The sequence below is a fragment of the Equus asinus genome, chromosome 25 (assembly GCF_041296235.1).
Source record: "Equus asinus isolate D_3611 breed Donkey chromosome 25, EquAss-T2T_v2, whole genome shotgun sequence".
Taxonomy (NCBI): domain Eukaryota; kingdom Metazoa; phylum Chordata; class Mammalia; order Perissodactyla; family Equidae; genus Equus; species Equus asinus.
In genome coordinates, this window is record NC_091814.1 from 16,344,663 (window position 1) to 16,371,774 (window position 27,112).

At 37.8% G+C, this 27,112-nt stretch overlaps 1 protein-coding gene across 1 annotated transcript in view; it reads right to left on the reverse strand.

Annotated features, from left to right (window-relative positions):
* Positions 1–26,639, reverse strand: part of NUP210L (nucleoporin 210 like) — a 91,226-nt gene extending 64,587 nt beyond the window's left edge. Inside the window, exons 1-10 of the mRNA XM_044757807.2 lie at positions 26,305–26,639; positions 24,637–24,773; positions 17,337–17,468; positions 16,320–16,413; positions 15,588–15,738; positions 13,015–13,147; positions 11,325–11,483; positions 7,557–7,625; positions 6,883–6,989; positions 5,531–5,671 (exon numbers count right to left, since the gene is read on the reverse strand). Of these exons, the coding sequence (XP_044613742.2) occupies positions 5,531–5,671; positions 6,883–6,989; positions 7,557–7,625; positions 11,325–11,483; positions 13,015–13,147; positions 15,588–15,738; positions 16,320–16,413; positions 17,337–17,468; positions 24,637–24,773; positions 26,305–26,504 (1,323 nt within the window). The 5' untranslated portion in view covers positions 26,505–26,639. The remainder of the gene's footprint in view (positions 1–5,530; positions 5,672–6,882; positions 6,990–7,556; positions 7,626–11,324; positions 11,484–13,014; positions 13,148–15,587; positions 15,739–16,319; positions 16,414–17,336; positions 17,469–24,636; positions 24,774–26,304) is intronic.
* Positions 26,640–27,112: the final 473 nt, after the last annotated feature.

Below are 27,112 nucleotides of genomic sequence, written 5' to 3' on the forward strand. Positions count from 1 at the left end.
TATACAACTATGTACTGGAGGGATTTGGGGAGAAAAAGCAGGGGAAAAAAAAAGAAGATTGGCAGCAGCTGTTAGCTCAGGTGCCAATCTTTAAAAAAAAGAAAAGAAAAGTAGACTATTGGTGATGAGCACGATGCAGTCTATACAGAAACTGGTATATAATAATGTACATCTGAAATTACACAAAGTTATAAGCCAATAACGACCTAAATTTAAAAAAAGTTTTCTCAACATAGGAATGGAAATTATAGTTTCTGAAAGAAAGAGCCTTGGACATCCATCAGTTAAGTACATAAACTAAATGATAGGGATATGACAAGCTATTCAGAAGAAAAGACAACATTTAAAGATGCTTGGGTAAGACGTTCCCCTCATGCTTAAAAACAAGAGCAAGGTTTAGGAGTGAATCTATACAAGTGAAATGGAGTCCTCACACTCAACTGTGTCGGTGTTTTCCCTTTGAAGGCAAAAATCTATCTACCTACCTACCTACTTATCTACCTATCTATCGATTGATCTATCTATTTTTTAAGGAAGCCCTGAAATATTTATCAACAGTCTCACATCTGCAATAATGCCCCTGATTCTTCTCCTCACTCTCTTAAGGTAGCTAGGTCATAAACAGAAAACAAGTCTTTCAGTTTAAAAGAACATCATTATATTTTAGCCCACTGAGACTGATTTTGGACTTTTGACCTTCAGAACTATAAGATAATAAATTTGTGTTGTGTTAAGCTGAAAAAAGAATACAGAGAGAGCATCATTCTGATGGTATTTAAGTGATCAGTGAGAGAAACAAGAAGAAATCTACCGAAAGTAGGAAACATAGCTTGGCCTGGATAGAACTCTTATAATTCAAGAATAAGGTAATAGTACAAAATGAGTTGGTCCTAGGAAGACATTTTATAATATATATGTAAAAAGGAGAGAATATATCACCTAAAAAGGCAGAGGATGACATACTCTTGAAAAATATTTACTGCAGGGAACATAAATTTTCAACAGTATCCACGAGAAAACATGGACATGAAATAAAAGATAAAAGCAGAGCTAAGACAACAAAGTGGGATATAAAGAGGGACATGGCTGAGTGCAGGATGAAATTTAAAGTGAGCTGGACAAAATAAGATAAAAATGTATAAAAATTTTAAATGGCATAAGAGTTTTAAAACGCAATAAAAACAGTAAAGAACAGAATCAACCATAAAGAACAGAATCAACTCCGTAGAAAACTAAATGTTTAATATGGAAGACAATTTAGAAAGCACTCTCAGAATGTATGGAAAGTATACAGGCTAAAACAGACAACAAAGAACTTGAGATCCCAAGTCTAGATAATCGGTTGTTCTTAACAGGTTTATTTAAATAACCACTGACATCTAAGTATGACTTTCCACAAGTTTTGATATGTAGTATTTTCAATGGCATTCCATTATGATTTCCTTTTTAATGTATGAGCTATTTAGAAGTAAATTATTAAAGTTTCTAAATATGTAATTTTTAAAAATCCCTTTATTGTTTATTTTAATTGTATTATTATTGCAGAACAAGGTAATATTGTAATAAAGGCTTCTTCTAGGGTAGTCATACTCTAGAAGATTCCTTATATGGAACTTAAGTTGGGGATTTAAACCCCTGATCTAATCATTTTTTCCCCCATGTTATCCAGCACACTAAGAAACAACAATCAACCACATTAGATCCCTGATTTTTACTAACATGTTTTATGGTAGCTACTACTTGGTAACCAAAAGTCTTGCCTTCTACATGCACTTGACTGTAATGTCTACAGGTAATAATTTAAGTAGCTGTTTTGCTATTGAATGTCATGGACTATCAGGGCTCACTTTATTACTGAAAACAGGGTCATTAATATCTTTAAATCTAATAATATAAGAGAACACAGGACCAATTTGGAGAACCCAGCCTCGAAGATGGCCCCCAATGATCCCCACCTCCTGGTATTCACACTCTTATATAGTTCCCTTTACAATGTATCAGGAATGGTCTGAATGACCAATAAAATATGGCAGAAGGGCTTATATTATAAAAGAAGAAAGATGTAATGATCCAGTATAAGATTCTTCCACCATAAGAAACTTTAAAAAGAAAATAAAATTAAATCCAAAGGAAAAGAAAGTGAATAATAAAGATAAAAGAGCCAAGAATATACAATGGAGAAAGGAAAGTCTCTTCAACAAATGGTGTTGGGAAAACTGGCCCGCCACATGCAAAAGAATGAAAGTAGACCATTATTTTATACCATACACAAAAATTAACTCAAAATGGATTAAAGACTTGAATATAAGACCTGAAACCATGAAACTTCTAGAAGAAAACATAGGCAGTACACTCTTTGACATCAGTCTTAGCAGCATATTTTGAAGTACTATGTCTGACCAGGCCAGGGTCAGAAATATAGAAAAATAAACAAACAGAAAAAATAAACAAATGGGATTACATCACTTCTGCACAGCAAAGGGAACTATCAACAAAATGAAAAGGCAACCTAACAATTGGGAGAAGATATTTGCAAACCATATATCTGCTAATGGGTTAATATCCAAAATATAGAAAGAACTCATAAAACTCAACAACAAAAAACTAACAACCCAATTAAAAAATGGGCAAAAGATCTGAACAGACATTTCTCCAAAGAAGATATACAGATGGCCAACAGCACATGAAAAGAAGTTCAACATCACTAAAATCAGGGAAATGCAAATCAAAACCACAAAGAGATATCACCTCATGCAAGTCAGAATGGCTATAATTAACAAGACAGGAAATAACAAGTGTTGGAGAGGACGTGGAGAAAAGGGAACTCTCATACACTGCTAGTGGGAGTGCAAACTGTTGCAGCCACTATGGAAAACAGTATGGAGATTCCTCAAAAAATTAAGAATAGAACTATTATACAATCTAGCTATTCCACTGCTGGGTATTTATCCAAAGAACATGAAAACATGAACGCGTAAAGATACATGCACCCCTATGTTCATTGCAGTATTATTCACAATAGCCAGGACTTGGAAGCAACCTAGATGCCCATTAAGGGATGAATGGACAAAGAAGATGTGGTGTATATATACACAATGGAATACTACTCAGCCATAAGAAACGATGAAATCCAGCCATTTGTGACAACATGGACGGACCTCGAGGGTATTATGCTAAGTGAAATAAGTCAGAGGGAGAAAATCAAATACCATATGATCTCACTCATAAATAGAAGACAAAGACAACATACAAACACACAGAGACAGAGATTGGATTGGCTGTTCACAGGGGAAGGGGGGAGGGAGGAGGACAAAAGGGGTGACGAGGCATATGTGTATGGTAATTGATTACAATTAGTCTTTGGTGGTGAACATGATGTAACCTACATAGAAATTGAAATACAATGATGTACACCTGAAATTTATATAATATTATAAACCAATGTTACCATGACAAAAAAATTAATAAAAAAAATTACGTTAATTGCTGCAAACATTTTGGTGAATATCTTCCCAGAAATCTCTCTTACCATAAGTATATGTGTGAATGTGCATATATAATTTTATTTATATGTGGCCTCAATATATATAATGTTTGTTCCTGTTTTGTTCACTCAATAATATCATCAACATCTTCTGTGTCAATGAAAATAAGATGTGTCATCATTTTTAATGGCTGCACAGTAAAAAATAAATACATAAATAAATAAAAAGCAGGATCTGTGTGATTGAAGAGTGATTCCAGAATAAAGTCAAACTGCCAGAAATACCATAACAACGGATTAAAAAAATCATTGTGTATTAAATATTGTTGAAAAATCTGGATATATTTTAATAATGACTGGAGATATATATGTGACCATAACTAATCCAAACACCATTCGTTCATTTAACAAATACTCATTTGTACCAACTATATGTCACTCTGCTAGATGTTAGAGCAACAGTTGTGAACAAAGTAGGCATAATCATTGCCCTCAAAGTTTATAATCTAATGAAAGAAGCAAATAATAATAATAGAGTATGATGAGTATTATGATCTGGGAAGCTCATGGAGCTCTGAGAACATATGAAGGGAAAACATACCTGAGGAACTGATATTTAAGCTGGCCCTGTATATTGAGTACGGAGCAAGTGTTGTAGAGAAAAGGAACAATATTTGTTTATAAAAGCAAAAATAAACAAATGAAAATAAAACTTAGAGGAAAAAAGGGACAAAGCTCTTTCTAGAAACTGAAAGTTCAGTATGGCTGAAATAGAAGACAGGGAGAGTGACAAGACCTGAGACTGGAGAATTTGTCAGAGGACAATCATTTAGGTAGAGTTACAAACTCAAATGCCTACAAGTACCACGTAGATAACAAACAGGTTTATTAAGCTCAATATAAAATAACAGGGAATGGCAGAAAACAGAGCAAACTGAAAGTGTAGTCTAAATGGTGTAGCCACTATTTCAGCCAATCACTCTCATATTTTCATATAATCTAGTGAATCAGAAATCTTGTGTTTTATTTGAAATTTCCCAATTAAAAAGAAACTTAAATCCCAAAATAAAAAACAAGACTACAAACCAAGATAGTCTGCAGGTCACCAGTTCGTGATCTCTGTCATAGAGAGTCCTATAAAACCATGTTAAGAAATTTAAATTTTACCTTAAAATCAGTGGGAAGATACCAAAGGAATTTAAACAGTAAACACATAATAATTTTTGTTGTTTTTGGAATATCATTCTAGCTAGGGGCAATATCAAAGGTAGGAATACCAGTTAAGAAGCTACTGTGAAAGTCTAGGTGAAAGACAGCAGTGGGGATAGTAAGAAATGGGTTTGAGAGACTTTTAGAACTGCCATGGCATTCAATAACGTATTGAATGTAGAAGGTGAGGAAGAAGGCAGAGTCAAGGGTGACTCTTGGGATTTTGTTTTAAACAACTGAGTGAAAAGATCACTGGAGAAAAAGTAGGTTTGGAAGAGGGAAATAAATTTAGCAGGCTGTTAAAAATCAGGTACTTATACATTTTAGGGGCATTACAAACAGATACATTCCGTATCCCTTTATCTAGAAACTCTATTTCTGGTATTATATTATATGAAAATTAGCCAAAATGAAAAGAAATTGTACCAATATACTCAGTTATGACATTTACAATAGTAAAAATACTGGAAATAATGTAAAAATTCAATGTTCATGGCATGGTTAAATAAATTGGCATATTAACCCTTTGGATTTTTAGAGTAGAAAGTACTCTATGTAGACCTGATGACACATGGAAAGTGTATATGAAATAATTTTTTAAAGGAACCTCAAATGATACTTATACACAATGACCATAAATGCAGGCGTGTGCAATAACAAAGAATGAAACAGAAAATTTGTGGAGGTATAATCTACTGAATGTACTGTTTATCAGTTTCTTTTTCGCTTTTGCGAAAGATAAAGGTGGGATAGGCCATTTATCTGCTTGCAAATCAACAAGTCAGCCAAGCCTCATCAGTGTTCTCAGGATTCAAAGATTGTCCTTTTAATTCCTACCTGGTAAATGATGGAAGTCAAAGATGCATTTATCACCACGATACCATCTTTCAGGGCTTTTACTACATGGTAAGATCCATTTGCAGTAGTTAGCTGCTCTTCAAAGTACTCTCTTAGGAACTGGCACATAATCCTGAGATTCTGGAAAGGAGCCCAACAGCAAGACAAACCTGAAAAGATGTTTTTTCCCTAAAGCCATCTCAATCCGCAAAGCATTAAAAAGAAGAAAAAAAGTGTTGCTATGCACTCTGGGGGTAAAAAAATAAAAATAAAATCTTTCCTTTCCTTCATGGAAATTCTAAGTTGGAAAGATGTGATTTTTTTTTTAGAATATTTACATATTTTATTAAATCTTTACAATCAGTAATTATAATCAAATACACAATTATATACAAGGATTATATATATTTTCCAAGACTTTTACATCACAGTACATAGTTTCCCTTAGAAATATTGTATACATTTATCACCAAACATATAATCCAACAACAGTAGTGTTACAGCACCTGTTAATACAGACATCTTTTTCATAAATTACATCATAAGAAAATATACGGCTATAGGGGCTGGCCCCGTGGCCGAGTGGTTAAGTTCGCACACTCCACTGCAGGCGGCCCAGCGTTTCGTTGGTTCGAATCCTGGGCACGGACATGGCACTGCTCATCAAACCATGCTGAGGCAGCGTCCCACATGCCACAACTGGGAGGACCCCAACTAAGAATATACAACTATGTACTAGGGGGCTTTGGGGAGAAAAAGGAAAAAAATAAACTCTTAAAAAAAACAACAACCAAAAAGAAAATATATGGCTATAAATTGGGCTTTTAAAAATCTCTTTTATATGGAAAGATGTAATTTTAAAATGGTGCTAGTTTTTGAAAGATCCATTAATGGCAAATCATCAGAAATAGAAAGAGTCAAAGCTTATGTAAATTTTAGTGTAATTTGTGCCGTTCCATAAGTTGACAGTTCTCAGGGCGAAAAAAAAAAAAAAGGGACGCTGGAGAATGAATGCAAAACTTCACATCTGATGTTCTCACTGCTACTCTCACCACTACAAAACTGTGGTAACCATTTCTGAAGTGAAGTTGTTGAATGAGGATCCCCTCCAAAGTTTTATCACTGGTGCTGTCTTCAACTCTTCTCTATAATTCTGACCCAATTGTATCTTTTATTTCTGGTTTAGCATTCTTCAAGGACAGAACTATTTAATAATAATAATAATAAAGTAGTAACTTTCCAAAGGTAAAATCTGGAAGCAAAAGAAAAAAAAAGGCTTCCTAGCTAGAAAGATGGCCAACTCAAGGAGTTATCCATATAACGGGCGAGACAAATACAAAAGAGAGACTCACATCTGAAATATAGACCTTCGTGCTGCTTTTATCAAACACTTCTACTGTAATGACATACACTTGTCCCACCTCTAGACTCCATCGGTCTCCAGGTTGGACTGTGAAACCTATACCCAAATCAAGAAACAAAAATATTAGAAGAGGCCAACATTTTTCTACAATGCATTAAAAAATACAAACTTAAAAAGCGATTCAAAGAGCAAAACTGGCTAAAAGATGGAGATGGTTTACAAAGTATATCCTTTAGTTTCCTCTATCAAATTGTATAATAATTTGGGGTTCCAAAGATTCTGGCTTAACTTAGCTCATCTCAGGTATAAAGAAACACTCTCACTTATATCTGTACACAAAAAGAAACGACAATTTTGCTCATTTCCAATGTGTCAGGCAAGATTTCAGCTTCTTTCAATCAGATTCATTGTTTCACATGGCCTAAGGACATTAGGATTCTTTTTTGGATCTTCATATGTTTTCACAATCTGTTTCAGGATGCTTCATTCTTGTGGATAGCATTTAACCAGAACAAGGTGAGAAAACATGTCAAAGTAAGGTTGAATTTGAAGTTAGTTAAGTCTCAAAATGAAGGTTAAAGAAGCGCTCTAGTTTTTAACGCACTCATTTTAGTGAAATAGTATAAGCTATTCATCGTTCTGAAAATCATTATCTAAAAATACCTAAAAATCCGGGCTCTACAACATAGATGGTGCAATTGGGGAGTCCAGACACAGATCGCATATGGACATCTTAATTTTTGCTTAAGGAAATCATATGAGCGACAGTTGGTAGAAAGAGAAATGTGAGCTACCAAAGAAAAAAATAATAAACCTACAAACAAAATTTCTCTTTTATTATCCTTTGGAAAGCAAAACTTAAATGTGTGCACTTCTAAGAAAAGTCTGAGGGACACAGTCATCACAGGAATCAGGTATTCTTGAATTTCAAATTTGAGGAAGATGAAATAAAAGATCATGCTCCATGATTTTAATATTCATTTAGCTGCAGAACCCTTTCTCCAAATAAATTCTTACACAGGAGCCCATTATGGAAAGCAGGACAAAGTGGCATCACTCTGGCCAAGGAATGAACAGTGGTGATGGAGAGGGAGGGAAGGGCACGACTTGCCATCCAGCCCAGCAACTTGCCTTGGGATCTGCAGAAAGTTTTAAAAATCACAAGTTTGTTCTCTACTATCTGCAGCAAATCTGTAAGACCAAAATGTTTTCTCTTTGCCATCAAAGATATGTCTAGGTCACTTATACATCATACTACCCACTATCCCCTTCAGTTAAATTCTAGCATAAATACAAATTTATTCTGCTATCAGTCTATATAGAATCTAATTAGGAATACACTTCCCTCTCAAAAATACACTACATCCGGGCTGGCCCCGTGGCCGAGTGGTTAAGTTCGCACGCTCCGCTGCAGGCGGCCCAGTGTTTCGTTGGTTCGAATCCTGGGCGCGGACATGGCACTGCTCATCAGACCACGCTGAGGCAGCGTCCCACATACCACAACTAGAAGAACCCACGACGAAGAATATACAACTATGTACCAGGGGGCTTTGGGGAGAAAAAGGAAATAATAAAATCTTAAAAAAAAAAAAAACTTAAAAAAAAAATTAAAAAAAAAAAAATACACTACATCCAAGAGCCAAGAAGAAATTATTTCTGCTCTGAGAAATACATAACTGAGATGACTGAACAGAAAACATTCACTAATTCTAAGTATACTAATTTAGAAATTGTATTAATTCAGTCATGCACTAGGTTACGATTTACTACTATATTATCTACGGTGATAATAAAAGTAAAATAATATTTAATCTACTTGGAGGATCAAACTTTTAAAGCTGCCTCAGTACTGCAAATAAGCTACTGATATACATACAATTGATTTGTTAATTAAGATTACCTTTATTCATTAAAGCAAATCTTTTAAAGACTATATAGGCAACTCTGTGCCAATCTAGGTTTAGTTCTAATATAATATTCATAAAACATAAGAGCTAGAAGGAAATTCAAAAACACAACATTCCCTTCATTTTACAGACCAGGAAACAGATCTCAATAGGTCTCTAAACCGATTCATTCCTCCATTATCAGAATAAGATATCTTCCTTCCATCTAATCTTTCCACCTGTTCTGAATCTTATTTTCTCTTGCCCCTCAGAAATCTTGCTCCAACAGCTGGCCCTCTTTTCTCCTGTATCTCTGCCATCTTTCTCTCTGTTTAACTTACAGACACGTTCAAGTTTCTCTTATCTTAAAAATCTTTAAAAAGTTCTTATGTCTTTGTCAAACTTCCATCTTGTTTTCCTCCTTCATTTCAAAGCCAAGCTGTTTTTATTGACAAAGTGACCCAAGACTTCCTAGTTACCACAGCCTTTCAGTCTATCTTCATCTCAGTGTTTATCTCTGCCTATTTCACCTGAGGAACATTCTCTTTGTAAATTCCTCACCTGGTTATCAGGAAACACCTCTCTCTTGATTTTCCTACTGCTTTTTTTTTTTTTTTTTAAAGATTTTATTTTTTCCCCTTTTTCTCCCCAAAGCCCCCTGGTACATCGTTGTATATTCTTCGTTGTGGGTCCTTCTAGTTGTGGCATGCGGGACGCTGCCTCAGCGGGGTTTGATGAGCAGTGCCATGTCCGCGCCCAGGATTCAAACCAACGAAACACTGGGCCGCCTGCAGCGGAGCATGCGAACTTAACCTCTCGGCCACAGGGCCAGCCCCTTCCTACTGCTTTTTAATAAACATTCTTTCTGGGCCTCCTTAACAGTTCCTCTTCTTCCAGAGGAACCTTAAAAGCTGGCATTACACAGTTCTGTCTGTGGCCCTCTTCTCCTCTCACTCTATATACTCTCCCTGGGTGATTTTGTCTACAACAACAACTTCAACTGTCACCTATCTATAAACTGATAACTTCAAATATCTATCTTCAGCCTAACTCTTTCTCCTTCAGATACACAAAAAAATTTCTGCTTGGATGTCTATCCCACAGGTACTTCAAGTCAACATATGAAAAACTAAACTACATAATTTTCTTTTCCCTAAACCTGTTCCTTCTCTTATATTACTCATCTCTATGAACAATACCACCAGCTTACCCTAAGCCAGATGCTGGAACAAATTATGAATAGTCACCATCCATGTTCTCAAGAAAGACATATAAATAGATAAATATAACATATTTTAATATCTACTACTTTGAATAAAAAACAATATGAACTGAGAACACGAAAAAAAGAAAGATCATGTAAGCCTGCCTGGGGAATTCAGGGAAATGCCTGACACACAGTTGGGGCCCAAAAAATACTGAATGAGTTAGTTTATTTTGTAGCTACTATTGCATTTGTTGATAAATGTCCTACGCACCTTAAAATGACTAGAGAACAAAAACTCCGGGCCAAAAACTCTCCTTAATATGTTTTAGACAAATAATATAAATAGTAATACTATTCTACAAGAAATACTCTATCTTTCAAGCCTAATAGGTTCTTACTCAGAATAAGACTACGAGGCCCTACATAATTTACTCCCTCCCTCCTCTACTCTATCATCTCTCCTACTACTTTCTTCCAGTTCCCTGTACTTTGGCCGCAGTGTCTTCCTCACTCTTATTTAAACATGCCAAACATGCTCCTGCTTCAGAACCTTGGCAATTGCTATTTCCTCTTTCACCCAGACATCTGCGTGGCTGGTTGCTTCAATGCCACCTTATCAGAGAGGACTTCCCTAACTACCTTTAGTAAAATAGCAGTCTGTATCCCCAGCACTTAGAACAATGTTGAGCATATAGTAGGAATATAATAAATATTTGCTGAATGAATTGATTTCTTTCAGATTGAAATATTCAGAAATACGAAATATTTCAAAATCAAACACTGAGAAATGAAGTCCAAACCTTTCAATTTTCTGAGAATTTAAACCTTCATTCTGTTTTGTTTTCACTGACTATAACAGAGCTCTAGGTAGCTCTCTTTGGTCACTCCTTACAGAACAGATTTAGTGAATTAAATAAATTACTCTCAATTCAATTTAACAAATATTAATTAAGCATTTAATATCATATTTTAAAAAATTAAGCAGACAATACCATCTTTTCTCAATTATTTATGTGAAAATAGTAAAGAACAAATTAAATAAGATTCACACAAGTTCCTCCAAACTCTGTTTTCCCCAGTCTCTTAATTATAATTTGACTAAGGCTGCAAATAAGCACTAAAGTCAACAGATCCCAAGTTCCAACTAGTCTTTTCTCTACCCACCCTTTGTTAGAAATTATGACAATAATAATTTATAGTTCTTTGCTAAAAATTAAACCCATAGAAAATAAATGTAGTAGTAGTATAATAACTCTTAACAGATTATTTTACCAAGGAACATGTCTAGCATGCTCAGGGAAATGTAGATTGACAGCTAAAACTTGAACAAAAGGATACTTTTATGAACAAAGACAAGGTTAGTTTGGCCCAGTTGGACCGCAGTCACCATGGCTGTTTTCTCATCCAGTAAAGCCACTTTCCCAGAAAGAGATTCATTACATGAAACTCTACGGTCTTGCAATTCCAGTGTATAATGTTCCAGGGGAAAGTCCACCTCTGTAAGACATGAAAGATACATAAATGTAATGAGAACAGCCATTCAAACAGACAACAGTGTATTGTTGGATTATAAGAGGAAAATCAGGAAGCAGGCCTAAATAAGACAGGGATCTACTTCTAATTTCTTTCCCACTATGATGAATTTCTTCATGTAGCCACTTTTGGGGGAATGCCATATTAGTTTATGGTTGGTATTTCTTGTATTCTTAAAAACCAGTGAAGTGAGAGTAGCAGGAGGGATCCCTGCTAGGTAAGTAAGGAAAGGACTAATGTTAATGGAGCCAATGCACACTTTATAAACTCAATGCGAATTTTTGGGTCAATAGAATATTAAGTTTTCAATTAACGAACTGAGTTTCCCAAGAAACAACTTTTGCAAGGATCATTCAAGTCCTTTCTGGTAAAGTCTCTTCACTTGCCCTACAAAAGCTAATAAATTTTTGGTGATTGTTTTAATAGAGAATTCAGATGCTTATGGACACTGAAGCAAAGTAAGCATTAGCCTGTTCAAGATATGGGGACTATCTCTGTCCAGTATTATCTCAAGGACAGCAATTAAGGAATACCTTATCACAAAATCTAAAAACACAAAGAAATATTTTGCATACATATAATGTGGAGTTGCTTCTCCTGTCAGCAGAAAAGATTTGAGCATTACTTTTGCCATATTTTATTGATTGGAGCAATCAAAAGCCTGCCTAGGATCAAGGGGAGGGGACACAGACCCCACCTCTCAAGTGAGTGGCAAACTCATGGAAAAGCAAGTGGGACTGGAAATACTACTATGGCCAATTTCGGAAAATATTGTCTTCCGCAGTTAGCTTACTACGGTCAAGGGAATTTCATCTTCTTTTGAGTCTGTCTTCCATGGCTATAGAGAAAGCCCTCAATTTGTCTATATCTCATTCAGTTGAAAAAGTGCCTTTAAGAAAAACCCGTGAAGGGGCTGGCCCCGTGGCTGAGTGGTTAAGTTCGCGCGCTCCGCTGCAAGCGGCCCAGTGTTTCGTTGGTTCGAATCCTGGGCGTGGACATGGCACTGCTCGTCAGACCACGCTGAGGCAGCGTCCCACATGCCACAACTAGAAGGACCCACAACGAAGAATATACAACTATGTACTGGGGGGCTTTGGGGAGAAAAAGGAAAAAATAAAATCTTTAAAAAAAAAGAAAAACCCGTGAAGGGGCTGGCCCATGGCCAAGTGGTTAAGTTCATGTCCTCCACTTTGGCGGCCAGGGTTTCACTGGTTCAGATCCTGGGCACGGACATGGCACCACTCATCAAGCCATGCTGAGGCAGCGTCCCACATGCCACAACTAGAAGGACCCACAACTAAAATATACAACTATGTACTGAGGGATTTGGGGGAGAAGAAGCAAAAATAAAAAAATAAAATCTTAAGGCAAAAAAAAGAAAAACCTATAAAGAATATGGATAGATCAGTCCAAACCTATTTCCAGTGTTTGAAAAATAATTCCAAGTGCAGGCATTTCAGGAATGTTAGTCTTAGGAAAAGATAAATCATCTTACCTGTCATTCTTCCCTGAACCATTTTTGCAACTCGGTATTTAATATATGCTCCTACTAAGAGATAAATGTCATGGGATGGTATAAGAAATATATTCTCCAAAACAAGCAGACGTATCAATGCTGCTGCCACTTTCTAAAAGAGGAAGGAAAAAAACCAAAGTTTCTATAGGCAAAGTCCTCAAGGCCATCTTCCTTGTTAAAAGTTTACTTCTTAAAAAAAAAATTTTTTTTTGAGGAAGATTAGCCCTGAGCTAACTGCTGCCAATCCTCCTCTTTTTGCTGAAGAAGACTTGCCCTGAGTTAACATCTGTGCTCATGTTCCTCTACTTTATATGTGGGATGCCTACCACAGCATGGCTTGCCAAGTGGTGCCATGTCCGCACCCAGGATCCAAACTGGTGAACCCCAGGCCGCCAAAGTGGAACGTGAGCACGTAACCACCGCACCACCGGGCCGGCCACATCTTAAATACTTTTTAATATGTTTTATAAAGATTAAAAAAATGCTTTCCTGGGGGCTGGCCCCATGGCCAAGTGGTTAAGTTTGCACGCTCTGCTTCAGTGGCCCAGGGTTTGGATCCTGGGTCCGGACATGGCACCACTTACTAGGCCATGTTGAGGCGGCATCCCACATGCCACACCTAGAAGGACCCACAGCTAAAATATACAACTATTTACTGGGGGGATTTGGGGAGAAAAAAAAAAAAGAAGATTGGCAACAGTTGTTAGCTCAGGTGCCAATCTTTAAAAAAAAAAAAAGCATTCCTAACTAAAAATCATAATTTCAGTTAGCCTGAAAAAGTGATCATGAATCTTAGTAGTATATTAATTTTCTAAGTCACTTATTAACTTTTTAAGTCACTCAAACTAAGAATAGAAAATGACAAGTCTTCTAAAGGAGAAGAGTAGATAAATAAAAAGGCAGTATGCTGAAACAAGAAAAGGTAAGACTTGAATGTATGCCACAGAAATTCTTTTAACTAACCTCCAATCAACTGACTTTCCAGATCAAGTCACTCTCTATCCCCTGTTGAACATAGTGATTCTTTTTTTTTGTTTGAGGAACATTAGCCCTGAACTAACATCTGCCGCCAATCCTCCTCTTTTTGCTAAGGAAGACTAGCCCTCAGCTAACATCCGTCCCCATCTTCCTCTACTTTCTATGTGGGACGCCTACCACAGCATGGCGCGCCAAGCGGTGCCACGTCCGCACCCAGGATCTGAACCAGTGAACCCCCGGCGGCCAAAGCGGAACGTGCGGACTTAACCACTGCGCCACTGGGCTGGTCCCGAACATAGTGATTCTTTCTTTGTTTTAACTTTTTTTTTTTTTTTTGAGGAAGATTAGCCCTGAGCTAACTGCTGCCAATCCTCCTCTTTTTGCTGAGGAAGACTGGACCTGAGCTAACATTCCTGCCCGTCTTCCTCTACTTTCTATGTGGGATGCCTACCACAGCATGGCTTGCCAAGCGTTGTCATGTCTGCACCCGGGATCAGAACTGGTGAACCCCGGGACGCCAAAGCAGAATGTCTGCACTTAAACGCTGCGCCACTGGGCTGGCCCCCTGAACATAGTGATTCTTGTGAAGGCTCACCCAACAGAAGGTTAGTAGGCTGCCCTCTAGGATGTCCACACACTTATATTCCTGCTACTTGAATTAAATGCTCACCAAGACATTTGTTTTTCCCAAACCTATTTATGCCAGTTGCATTTGTAATTATAATTAGATTTAAAAAATAAACCATGGGGGCCAGCCTGGTGGCACAGTGGTTAAGTTTGCATGCTCTGTCTTGGTGGCCCAGGGTTCCTGGGTTCAGATCCCAGGCATGGACCTACATACCGCTCATCAAGTCATGGTGTGGTGGCATCCCACGTACAAAATAGAGGAAGATTGGCACAGATGTTAGCTCAGGGCCAATCTTCCTCAAGCAAAAAGAGGAAGATTGGCAACAGATGTCAGCTCAGGGCCAATCTTCCTCACCAAAAATAAAAATAAAAAATAAACAATGAATGCAAAGAGAGAGCTGTTGTTTCTACAAAAAATTTAAATGTTTTGAAAAGAAGTTAAAGGCAAGTTGCTAAAATGTGCTGGTATCAAATTAGGTGTGAGAAATGTAAAAGATTGGGGAAAAATCCTTGAAAAATAGAGAATTCTGCACTTAAATTGTTTCACACGTCTAATTTTTCACTTGACCATAAAATGAAATGAAAAATGAAAAGAAAAAGAAACTACAAATTCTAATTTATGCAAGAAAGAGTATGTATATTTCTAACCAGTGAACTTGTGGTCAAAGACAGGTCTTGGACCAAAGGACTGGTGAATAAAATGCAGTTATATGTTTTAAGAGAAAACACTAGTTGTATTTGTAATTGTAATTAGGTAATAACACGTTTAAAGAAGATGTCTTATTTTTTTTAATGTTTACCTACTTCAAATAACTTTTTCAATTAAATGACCATCTATTGGCCCAAATCATATCAGGTTAGAGGGCTTCTACTATAGATAAACTTAAGAAACTATATTTTCCATAGGCAAGACTATTAAATGAAAGTTTATAGCACAAACTTTTTACCTTATAGAATGGTTCATAAATTCGGACTTTTATAACAGCAGCACCAGTTCTAATCCCAGACACCAAAATCATATCTCCTTGTTTCTCTTCTTTTTCCATCTCAACTATATAGGTGGGGGGAGAATATTCTGCTTCAGAGTATTTCAGAATCCTAAATAGATAAAATAAGGTTTGTTCTGGTAGAACCAGACAATTAGTCTTCTTCCAAAAGGCCCTAAGAAACTTTAAACATAGTCTCTTCAATGTCTATATAGTGTAAAAAGTTTTAAAATTTGTTTTGCACAAGGACTAGATAGAATAAAACTAAGAAATGTACCTCTGGCTAAAACTGTTGTGGGACCAAAACTTGGATTGTTTGAGAACTATTTCTTGATACCGAAGACAAAATTTCATTATTCATGAAATTCGGTATTATCCACTCACTGAATTTCAGCATGTGCAGAGAGCTTGAACAACAAAACTGCCAGAAGATACACCTGGCTCAAATAATTGTATAGTCCTGAACTCATGAACTTCTCTGCAGTGGCTCAAATTAAATTGTCATAAAGGTACCTACATTGATACTATATGTCATTCTATCAAAGACATTTCCCCCTGGTAAATTTATCTCTTCCAAAAAAGTCCAGACAGCAGGGTTATCAAAGCCCGCAAAAATGGCTGCTGTTCAGTGTGTGACCCAAAGGCGGATGTCTCCTTCAAAGTCAGACAGTTTATGTTTCGTTTCAAGTTTACCTAATTTTGCTAGACAGTTCTTCTCTTGCTGATTCGTTATCCTGGGCAATGCTCCACTCAAACATCATCCCTGCCAAACTACTAAAAGTATTTCCTGTAGAGCAAGCCAAAAGCAGACAAGACAGAATCACACATTCAAAGATATTCAGGTATCTTTAACAAGACAGGGAAACCTAACTAGAAAATTATTTTTAGGCCTCTTTCATTAACAAATAGAAGCACTATCATTAAGGAATTAAAACACATTTGCCAGGAAGACCCCTACACAAACAATATAAGTGCTGTTACTGTACAAGCTTTCTCAGAGGGAAAGGGACTCAAGCTGATTAACTTCTGGTTGACAAAAATTATGCCTCTCTTTCTGTTCCTTTCTACATAAAAGCCACCTTAGGGTTGACAGGCATCCCTGAATCTTGGTCCCTTCAACAAAAATTTTATAAAAACTGGTCCAGAATATTTATAATACATTCATTTTTCAGATTTAAAAACATTAGTCTTTGTTAAATAGTTTACAAAGAAAGAAGCAATAAATTTAAATACCATATTACAACGTTAGTATAGTATATTAAAAGCATCAATCTCAAAAAAGATAAACTCAAAATTATAAAGCCTTTTCACAATTTTCATTTAATTCTCTTGGCCTATAGAAAGTGGACTGATCAAAACAGAGTTGCAATAAATTCCAAAAAATGTTCTTACTTTTTAATCTAGGGACTATCAGTAGAAGCTCAGTGGCAGGATATGGATATTTAAGAAAACTTCTGAGATAATCAACAATTAAATATACCAGGAAAATTTTATGAAAGTATACCAACAATTAAACATACCAGGAAAATTCTATGAAAGGTTCATTGAACCATACTCAGAATTATTAATTCCTCATGTACATGAGCTTCATATAAGAAAATAAATATTATTTCCAATCTACTTTTGTTTCTCAAGCTGCTGTTTCCAAGTGCTAAACACAAAGGAGTATGACTTTATCGTAATTTTGTTGAATCCTCTGAAGTTCTTTACCTTCAGCATCCAATGCCCTCACCATCAGTTCCAGTGGTGAATCATCTACATAGAGTTCCCGGGTTCGAGATATAATTTCAATGCTGTCTATTACATCAACCTTAACATCACAGCGCAGTTCATGGTCAGTCACTACAATGAAGCCAAAAACTGATAATTTAATTCAACAGGTCATGAATTTATTAAATGTCTCAAACACTCAGAAGCTTATTCTAAATATTATGAAAAAGAAAGGCTGTGACAGTGGCTTTCAACCTGTGGAAGAAAACAGCATAATGACAAAATATAAGAGCCTCTGTTTATAATGAGACATTAGACCAGTGGTTCCCAAACACTGATCTATAAGGATGTTTTCACCCATCCAAGGAAAAATGAGAAAAACAAGAATTTTTAGGGGCTGGCCTCGTGGCCGAGTGGTTAAGTTCTCGCACTCTGCTGCAGGCAGCCCAGTGTTTTGTTGGTTCAAATCCTGGGCGTGGACATGGCACTGCTCATCAAACCACACTGAGGCAGCATCCCACATGCCACAACTAGAAGGACCCACAACTAAGAATATACAACTATGTACCAGGGGCTTTGGGGAGAAAAAGAAAAAAAATAAAATCTTAAAAAAAAAAAAATTTTTTTAAAGTGAATAATGGGCCAGCCCTGGTGACCTAGTGGTTAAGCTAAGCACACTCTGCTTTGGCGGCCCAGGTTCGGTTCCCAGGCGCAGATATATACTGCTCTGTTAGTGGCCATGCTGTGCTGGCATCCCACATACTAAAAAATAGAACAAGACTGGTATAGATGTTAGCTCAGGGCAAATCTTCCTCAGCAAAAAAAAAGTGAGTAATAAAATTAAATGTATTCACTTTTTTTTTTTTTGAGGAAAATTAGCCCTGAGCTAACTACTTCCAATCCTCCTCTTTTTTTGTTGTTGTTGAGGAAGACTGGCCATGAGCTAACATCCATGCCCATCTTCCTCTATTTTATATGTGGGACGCCTACCACAGCATGGCATGCCAAGCAGTGCCATGTCCGCACCCGGGATCCGAACTGGCGAACCCCAGGCCACTGAGAAGCAGAACATGCACACAACCGCTGCACCATCAGGCCAGCCCCTAAATGTATTCACTTTAAAAGTACATTAAGGTATATTATTCTTACATTTTACCTTACTTTTGAAGTGTTAAATTGTTTTTTTTGTTTTATGAAAATTATGGTAATAGATTTTTAAAATATATTTATTTAGAAAAGTAAAAGGGTGGCAACCATATGTCAGTCCTGCCAATAAATCTCTCTCTTTATTTCTTTCAAAATTTTTTGTGGACAATGAGATTAAAAAGGCTGAGAACCATGTACTAAATTCAACCAGAATCCCAGTCCAACCAGAGTTACAATCAAGATAGCCATAATGAAATTCAGAAACACAAATCGAAAGAGTAAAGAAGGAAATGAGGATGAAATAAAAATCATTTTGCACTATCTTTTAACTATACTCCCACCTATCACATTCACCATGTGTTAGAGAACTGCCTACACAGCTACCCCATTCTGCTGTTGGTAACTACACATTTTTAGTTTTAGCTTCATCTACAAAAAACAAAAAGCAAAGTAACTACCACTGCAATATCCAATATTACCAATGGACATCAGGGATAAACTCCATCCCTAGCTGTGGATCTGCCTTTATGAAATTTTTAAATCAAAGGAGAATGTTAATCAGATAATAGAGGTAAATGCCCCTCAAAAAAGATTAAGGAGCATCAAAATATGCTACTTCAGGAAAAGCTGTACTTCACAAGAAACACAAAAATTGAATTAACCATCCTGGAACTACTTTATATTTACATTAGTGTTCAACAAATAAGTAAATATATTGTAGATAGTGGGTGTCAGGTTTCTCACTGTCAGAGAAGGAAGTTACCCTGTTGTGCAGGATTAGGACCAAAGATATCAGTATGAGCTCATATTTATTTTAATATATATACAGGTAGAGAGACACGGAAATAAATATAGATACGTGTATATACATGAGTTAGTATACAGATACATTTCCTAGCACTGTCTGCTGAGAGGGCCTAGAAGTAGTGACACTCCAGTAGCAATGAGCACACTAGCACCAGATCTTGGTTTCTAAAGATAGCTCTCTAACAAAAAGAATCAGGACTCTCTGAGGGAATGGCTGGGCAAGGAAAATACAAGATGAGCTTGGCTCATGTTGTAGTGATAAAAAATAAGGAAATACTAAGATTAATTAATTAATTAAAATGGGGTAAGCCCAAAGGACACAGGAGCCAACCTGAAAGAGCTTCCAACGGCCAAAGCTAGAAAAACTGGAATAACAAAATAAATTATGATATTATTGGATTATAAACCAAAATTAAAACAAATATCCATGAGTCCACAGTTATGTAAATAATGAATGAATGAATAAATAAATGAGAAGTTATTTGTGAGATGTAAGATATCTTTCTTATAGAACAATGCTATTAATAAGTGTGGAAGGAATGAGGGAAATAGAAAAATCACCATGAGAACACTACAGTAATAAGTGCTACAGACAAGATTCATGGATAAATGCTAAAATTAGTGGGTGAAACTTTAAAGAGAAACAGGATATACCAAAGTATCTCCCCCAAATATTTACTAGTTACTGTGGTGGTTTTAATATATGTCTACAAATTCTTTGACACTCCTCCCTCTAGGAGGTAAAGCTTAATTTCTTTTCCTTTGAATGTGGGCTGAACTCAATGATCTTCTTTCTTTTCTTTTTTTCTTCCTTTCTTCCTTCCTTCCTTCCTTCCTTTCTTTCTTTCATTTGTTTTGGTGAGGAAGATTGGCCCTGAGCTAATATTTGTTGCCAATCTTCCTCTTTTTGCTTGAGGAAGATTGTCGCTGAGCTAACATCTGTGCCAACCTTCCTCTATTTTGTATGGGGGACACTGCCACAGCATGGCTTAATGAGCAGTGTGTAGGTCCATGCCCGGGATCCAAACCTGTGAACCCTGGGCCACCGAAGTGGAACATGCAAACTTAACCACTACACCACTGGGCCAGCCCCTAATGGTCATTTTTAATGAATAGCATATGGAAAGAGAAAAGTGGTAACTTTACAGTGGAGAAAACTGACAGGCACTACCTAACCAAATGAGCAAAGTTAACGTCACTAGTGATAAATCATGTTGATATCATGTACCCCCTGAAAAAAATGCAATGAGAAGGGCTCTTCATTTCTGTGGTTTTCTTCCTAAAAATGCATAACCCAATCTAATCATGAGAAAACATCAGACAAATCCAAACTGAGAGACATTCTACAAAGTACCTGAGTAATGCTCTTTAAAAGTGTCAAGGTCATGAAAGGCAAAGAAAGACTAGACACTGTCACAGCTCAGAGAAGACTAAAGAAATATAATAATTTAGTATAGTAATGTGGTATCTTGGATTGAATGCTAGAGCAGAAAAAGGACATCAATGGAACATTAGGGGAAAGTAGGTGAAAAGTGAATGGGAACTCTGTACCACCTTTGCATCTCTTCTGTAAATCTAAATCATTTTAAAATAAAATGTTTTAAAAATTGATCTTCTATTTGATTTAACTAAAGAACAAAACCTGAGATTAAAAGAATTGAAGACCAAGATAGGGGGCCTATGGACAAGAACCAAGACAAGTTGAAATCTCAGAGGATCTGTTGGTAGAATATACCACTAAGGAAGTGTTCCAGGGATGACAAAGGAAGGAAGGAAGGGTGAGCTTAGATGATATACACTAGATAATTAGGCACTGGATAATCTAGCACTGATTAAATGGAAAATTCAATCCCTTTCTTCCGTGGAGAAATGTGCATGGCAATGGCAGAACAGAAGCATCTGTGACCTCACACAAAAAATATGAAAGTCTTGTGCACACAATGCTTACCCATCTGACTACTTCAAGAGCAGGAAGATTTTCAATATGGGGCCATTGACTATAAAGAAAAAAAAATTATCTTGGATGATTTATAGGTAAATTTAGAGTGACCATCAACCACATGCTGCACACAGTGCAAAAAGTACTGTTCACTCCATTTCATTCTTCCCACCAAAATCATCCAGGTGTCCAAACCCTTTCTTCATTCTCCATGTGAGCTTTTTCACCTAAAATTTATTCCCTCATCTCCAAACTCCTCTCCCTGTCCCATACCTAAGGTTAAGTCTAGATTTTCCACTACAAAAAGGTAAGTTCATATATTCAGAGACTACCTCCGGAAGGATACAGAAAAGTGTTTGCCTCTTGGAGAAACGAGGTTAGAGATTTACTTTCCATTATATAACCTTTATAGTTATATAATTCTTTGAACATTTTATATTATTTTACCAAACAGAGGTAACATCTAGTTAAAACAAAACAAAAATCAAAAGAAATTTAGCACTCCTACCAAACTGAACATGCTCACCTCAAGCTCCTCACCTCTATCCTTCATCTCTGTCATAGTTACTAATGTTCTGTACTACACTATCACCAAAAATATCATAAACAAAATTCTAAGCACGTAAACGCCAATGGAATGCTTAAATCTGTTTACCTTTAGAGACACCTTTAGTTAGTAGGCAATTCAATAAATATTTGTCAAATGAATGAACAATTTATCTTAGGCATGTGCTTCCCTTGCAAAAATGTTCTCTCCTTTTCTCCCCTCCCCCCATTTCAGAGTGCCTGTTCCTACTCAGATGACAATGCACCTGGTAGGTCACGAAGACTGGCACTTATCATTGAGAATCTCCATCATATATGTACACAATTATTGTATTAATAGCAAAATTGGGAAAGTTGATTTAAAAGACACTTAACTTTGGAATATTTACAAGTCAGATGAAATTAAGCTGAGAATCAGATTTGACATTTTTCCTAGCAATTGTATGAATGAATCTTTTGATATCAGAATGAATTCATGTAGTTAAGAGTAATTACATTAAAATATAGCATATGTGACCAACGCAATGATCCATTTCTGACTTTGGTATCCTTCTCTATCCACTGTAGCTGCCTTGCGTCACATGATTCTCAAAGATTCTCAGCTTGGGGACTCTCATACCGTATTTAATTGATTCTAAAATACTAATTTTTTGACACTTTAACATCTCTGAAAGTGGGATTTTATCTTATAACTGTTGACATCTTACAATTGCTGTCAGCCACGCAGTAGTCATGACATAGTTATCACTGACTGCATCTAGGAGATTAAAAGGGCCAGCATCAAAACTTGTAGAATGGGTATCAGTAATTGGAAGAAAATCTGGTGGATAATAATGGAGCACTCTTTTATTCCCTAGAAACCGAATAGTTAAGGAGATAGAGTGGGAAAGGTGGCGAATCAGATGTTCTAGGAACCTTTCCAAAGCTGGAGACAAAAACAGACAGTTCTATATAATTGCAAAGCCAACTAAACGGCCCAATACTTATAGCTTTTTGCTGTTTTTGTTTTTTTTTTTAAAGATTGGCACCTGGACTAACAACTGTTGCCAATCTTTTCTTTTTTCTGCTTTATCTCCCCAAACAGCCCCTGTACACAGTTGTATATCTTAGTTGCAGGTCCTTCCGGTTGTGGGATGTGGGACGCTGCCTCAACATGGCCTGACGAGCGGTGCCATGTCCACGCCCAGGATCCGAACCCTGGGCCGCCGCAGCCGAGCGCGCGAACTTAACCACTCGGCCACGGAGCCGGCCCCCAAGCTGTTTTTGTTTTTAATTGATTCTTTTAACAGATGCTGCATCACTAACAGTCTTGATGGCACAAAGGAAGATGTTGTGGGGATGAACACAGACATTGATGATTTCCAGTCAAAAAGTGATTCAAATGAGGCAGAAATGTTAAGGTTGTTTTAGAAATATCTTAACCAGTTTATTTTATTTTTTCCTTTTTTTTAATCAGGCATAAGAATAATACATAACAAAAATACCATCTAATTAAGTGAAAGAGTTCTTCAGTAGGCATAAAGTAAAATTTCTAAGTGAAGAAAAGCATAGTTTAGTTGGCAATGCTTTTCTTTCTCGATGGCACATAAAATTATAGTGGTACATTAAAAAATAGCTTTACAGGGCTGGCCCCGTGGCCGAGTGGTTAGGTTCACGTGCTCCGCTGCAGGCGGCCCAGTGTTTCGTTGGTTCGAATCCTGGGCGCGGACATGGCACTGCTCATCGAGCCACGCTGAGGCAGCGTCCCACATGCCACAACTAGGACCCACAACGAAGAATATACAACTATGTACTGGGGGGCTTTGGGGAGAAAAAGGAAAAATAAAATCTTTAAAAAAAAATAGCTTTACAATAGACAGTATCTTCAATTATATGAAATATAGTATACCAAACATGTTGAACTTCTCTTTAAGAAAACATAGTATAGAAATATCATTTATCAAAATATTTCAGTCATACAGATATTTCTGGCCTATCAGTACAGCAATGGAGTGCCAGAAACTCAGGGACGCAGAGCCCTGCTCTGGTTTTTTACACAAAGCATTTCTTGAGCTGCTCTGGTCTAAAATAGACTAGTGCAGTGCTTCCCAAATTTCTGTATGTATGAGAATCACCCAGAGAGCTTGTTAAAACACAGATCCCTGGGCCCACCCCAGAAATTCTGGTACAGCAGGTCTGAGATGCAGCCTAAGAATTTACATTTCTAACAAGTTCCCGGGTGATGGTGATGATACAGGTTCACAGACCACACTTAGAGAAGTACTAGCTTGCTGGTTTTTTTTTAAGAATTGGCACCTGGGCTAACAACTGTTGCCAATCTTTTTTTTTTTTTTTTTCCTGCTTTATTTCCCAACCCCCGGTACATAGTTGTATATTCTTAGTTGCAGGTCCTTCTAGTTGTGGGATGTGGGATGTGGGATGCCGTCTCAACGTGGCCTGATGAACGGTGCCATGTCCGCGCCCAGGATCCAAACCCTGGGCCGCTGCAGCGGAGCGCGCGAACTTAACCACTCGGCCACAGAGCCGGCCCCAGAGAAGTACTAGCTTTTTACTGCCTTTTGCCTCACTCAAGACCAGCCTCAAGTCTTAACACACCTAAGCTAGTTCCAATAAATAATTCCTTCCTTGCTTCATTGATTCAAACCACCAGAGTTTCCACTCTGTATCAGGCACCATGCCAGGTCCTGGATATACAAACAAAGTCACAGATTAGGATGCCACAATTAGGGTTCATATTGCTGGAATCCTTTTTTCTACTTCTTATCACTTGAAGCCAACAACACTCGTGTTAACCATCTATAAAAGATATCAGATTCTTTGCTCTAGAAGAACTGTTACATAGTGTATTTTCTCTCCACATACCTATCTCTCGAGCAAGAATAACACTGCTGAGGCGTATCGGTTGGGTAGATTCAGCAATGAGCACAGCTTTTTGGGAACATAAGGTGCCATTTTCATATAAAGGCTCAACAGTTACTGCATCATGATGGGTGGAATGCCTGCCAGAACAAAATACTTAAAGAGTATGAAATAAGAATGTGGGTTAAAATTAACTTTTGATGGAACACAGATTCCTATAGTTTTTCCATGTTACATACTACCAGGTATAAATGACAGTCTTTAAAGCAGAAACATTACTTAGGGACACAAGATTTAAGTAGAAGAGACTGATCAGAACCTTTTCCCAATGATCCCTTGTGCAAAGTTACAGAAGTATGACATTCCTCTCCCAATATTTAAAATAAGACTGTTACATTCTTCCCTCAGTATGTAAAAATAGGATTGATGTTGTGTTTCCAATAACGAGGGACAGGACTTTCTCATACTCTGAGGAATGAGTTTCCTCCAATTCTAGAAACTAGGCTGCTGATATCTAAAATGGAAAGGTTGCCTAAATTATGAGGTGCAAGTCCAACTCCAAATACAAAAAAAATCATTCATATTTTTGGATGGATGGAAGGAATGGCTTAATGCTAGAAAGATCCTTGCATCATCCTCTCAGTCAGCAAATACATCACACTGGGTCACCTTATAAGCCTGAGTCCCTTATACTTCCTCACAAAATGGGAGGTGAACTTCTTACACTTTGAACAAACCTTAGTGCTTCTCTTAGGAGATGGTAAAGGGGAATCCACTCCATTTAGGATGAACCCTCTGATACCTCGAAGCCCACTTCAGTTAGGTTCCTCACACGTTAGGTAACCACACAACCTATCACTGGGTCCTCTCACACCAGAAAATCCTATCTTTTCATCCTCAGTCAGAAAGTCATCCCCCCAGAGGTGAGTCCCCCTTGTCCTCACACTTCAAGAGGGTACCCTCATATAAGCGAGGAAACATATATTACAGGCAGATCTCATCTCCACCCAAAATGAATCCTCTCATGTTAGAAGAAGTTTACACTTCTTGGTGTCTGGGCCTCAGTTCCCTCATCCATAAAATGGGAGTAATAGTACTTACTTTCAAGACTGTAAAAATTGAACGAGTAAACATATCCAATAGTGCTTAGTTAAGTACACAATAATTAGCTGTGATTTGAGACCCCTTCACACTGAAAACCCCACCTCATCTGGTTAGTGGGGACCGTCTCACGCCAAGCCTCTCTGCTCCTAAATAAATGTCCTCAGACCTTGGCAACGCCCTCTCACTCTAGCTGTTTACACTGCGAGGTCCTCATATCCCGTGGCCACCCGTACCTGAGGCCTCCGCCACGGGGCTTCCCTGTGCCCTGAGAGCCCCTCACAGTGACGACCCCTCACAACACACACACAATGAAAAGGCCAGGCTCACATCCTGAGAACAAGGAGCCACACATAAACTGAAGATATCCCACACAACGAGGACAGGCCACATGAGGACGGTCTGGTCACTCCGCTCCACTCAAGGGACATCCCTCTCGCCCGGACAGGACAAGCCCCTTTGCGCGAGCGACCACACAGCATTCCTGTGGCCTCTTATACTGAGTGGACCCCTCCCATCCTTACTGGCTGGTGTCGGGGTGCACATCCTCGTGACCCCCCCACCCCTCACCAAGTGTAGCAGCCCCGCTTCGCCTCCAGGAGGAAGGGCACTCGGCTTGGCTCCCGGCCGAAGGGTAGCAACACCTGCGGCACGTTAAGTTTGTTTGCCAGGGTCCCAAGCCAAAACAGAAGCAGCAACAAGACACGGTGTAGAGGCAAGCAGAGAAACAGCCCGAAGCCTCGGCGCCTCGGGGCCCCAGAGCCAGTCATGGCGACTGCTGGGTCTCAGGTTCCCGCTCAACTACAGCCACGCCCTCAGTCCCATCATCAGCCAATCCACAGGCGTGACGTCAACGGGAGGGGGGCGCTCCGTCTTGCTTGGAATTGTGGGAATTTTTTAACGAATCACTCCAGCAAGCCAGTTATGGAAACCAGGCAAACCCAGCTACTAACTTAAATATTGGACGGCAGATCTTTTTAATAGTAAGGAACAAACAGAAAAGTCTAAAAACTAATTTCTTCCAGTTTAATTTCTCCTTCTGTAGCCTACCTTGTGTTTGGCCCCTAGCCAAAAATATTTTTTTTTGGTAATAATTTCCAGTTAGCATTGGTCCGTGCATATAAAGGGAAAAATTTTCCAGCCCAGAGCATAAACAGCTGGACTTCGTCAAGGGAGCTGTGTCATTTTCACTAGCAAGTCCATTCAGGTCCAGCCTCAAGACCAGAGTGCAGGAAATCCCAGGCACTGGCTCTGAAAGACAGCTTTGAAAGCTATCCACTCACACAGCCTGTCTCCAAGCAAATGCTCTGAGAACACTTCTTGTTAAACTAACTTGTTTTCTCCAAACATCCAACAGAGTATCAGCTCAAAGGCTGTC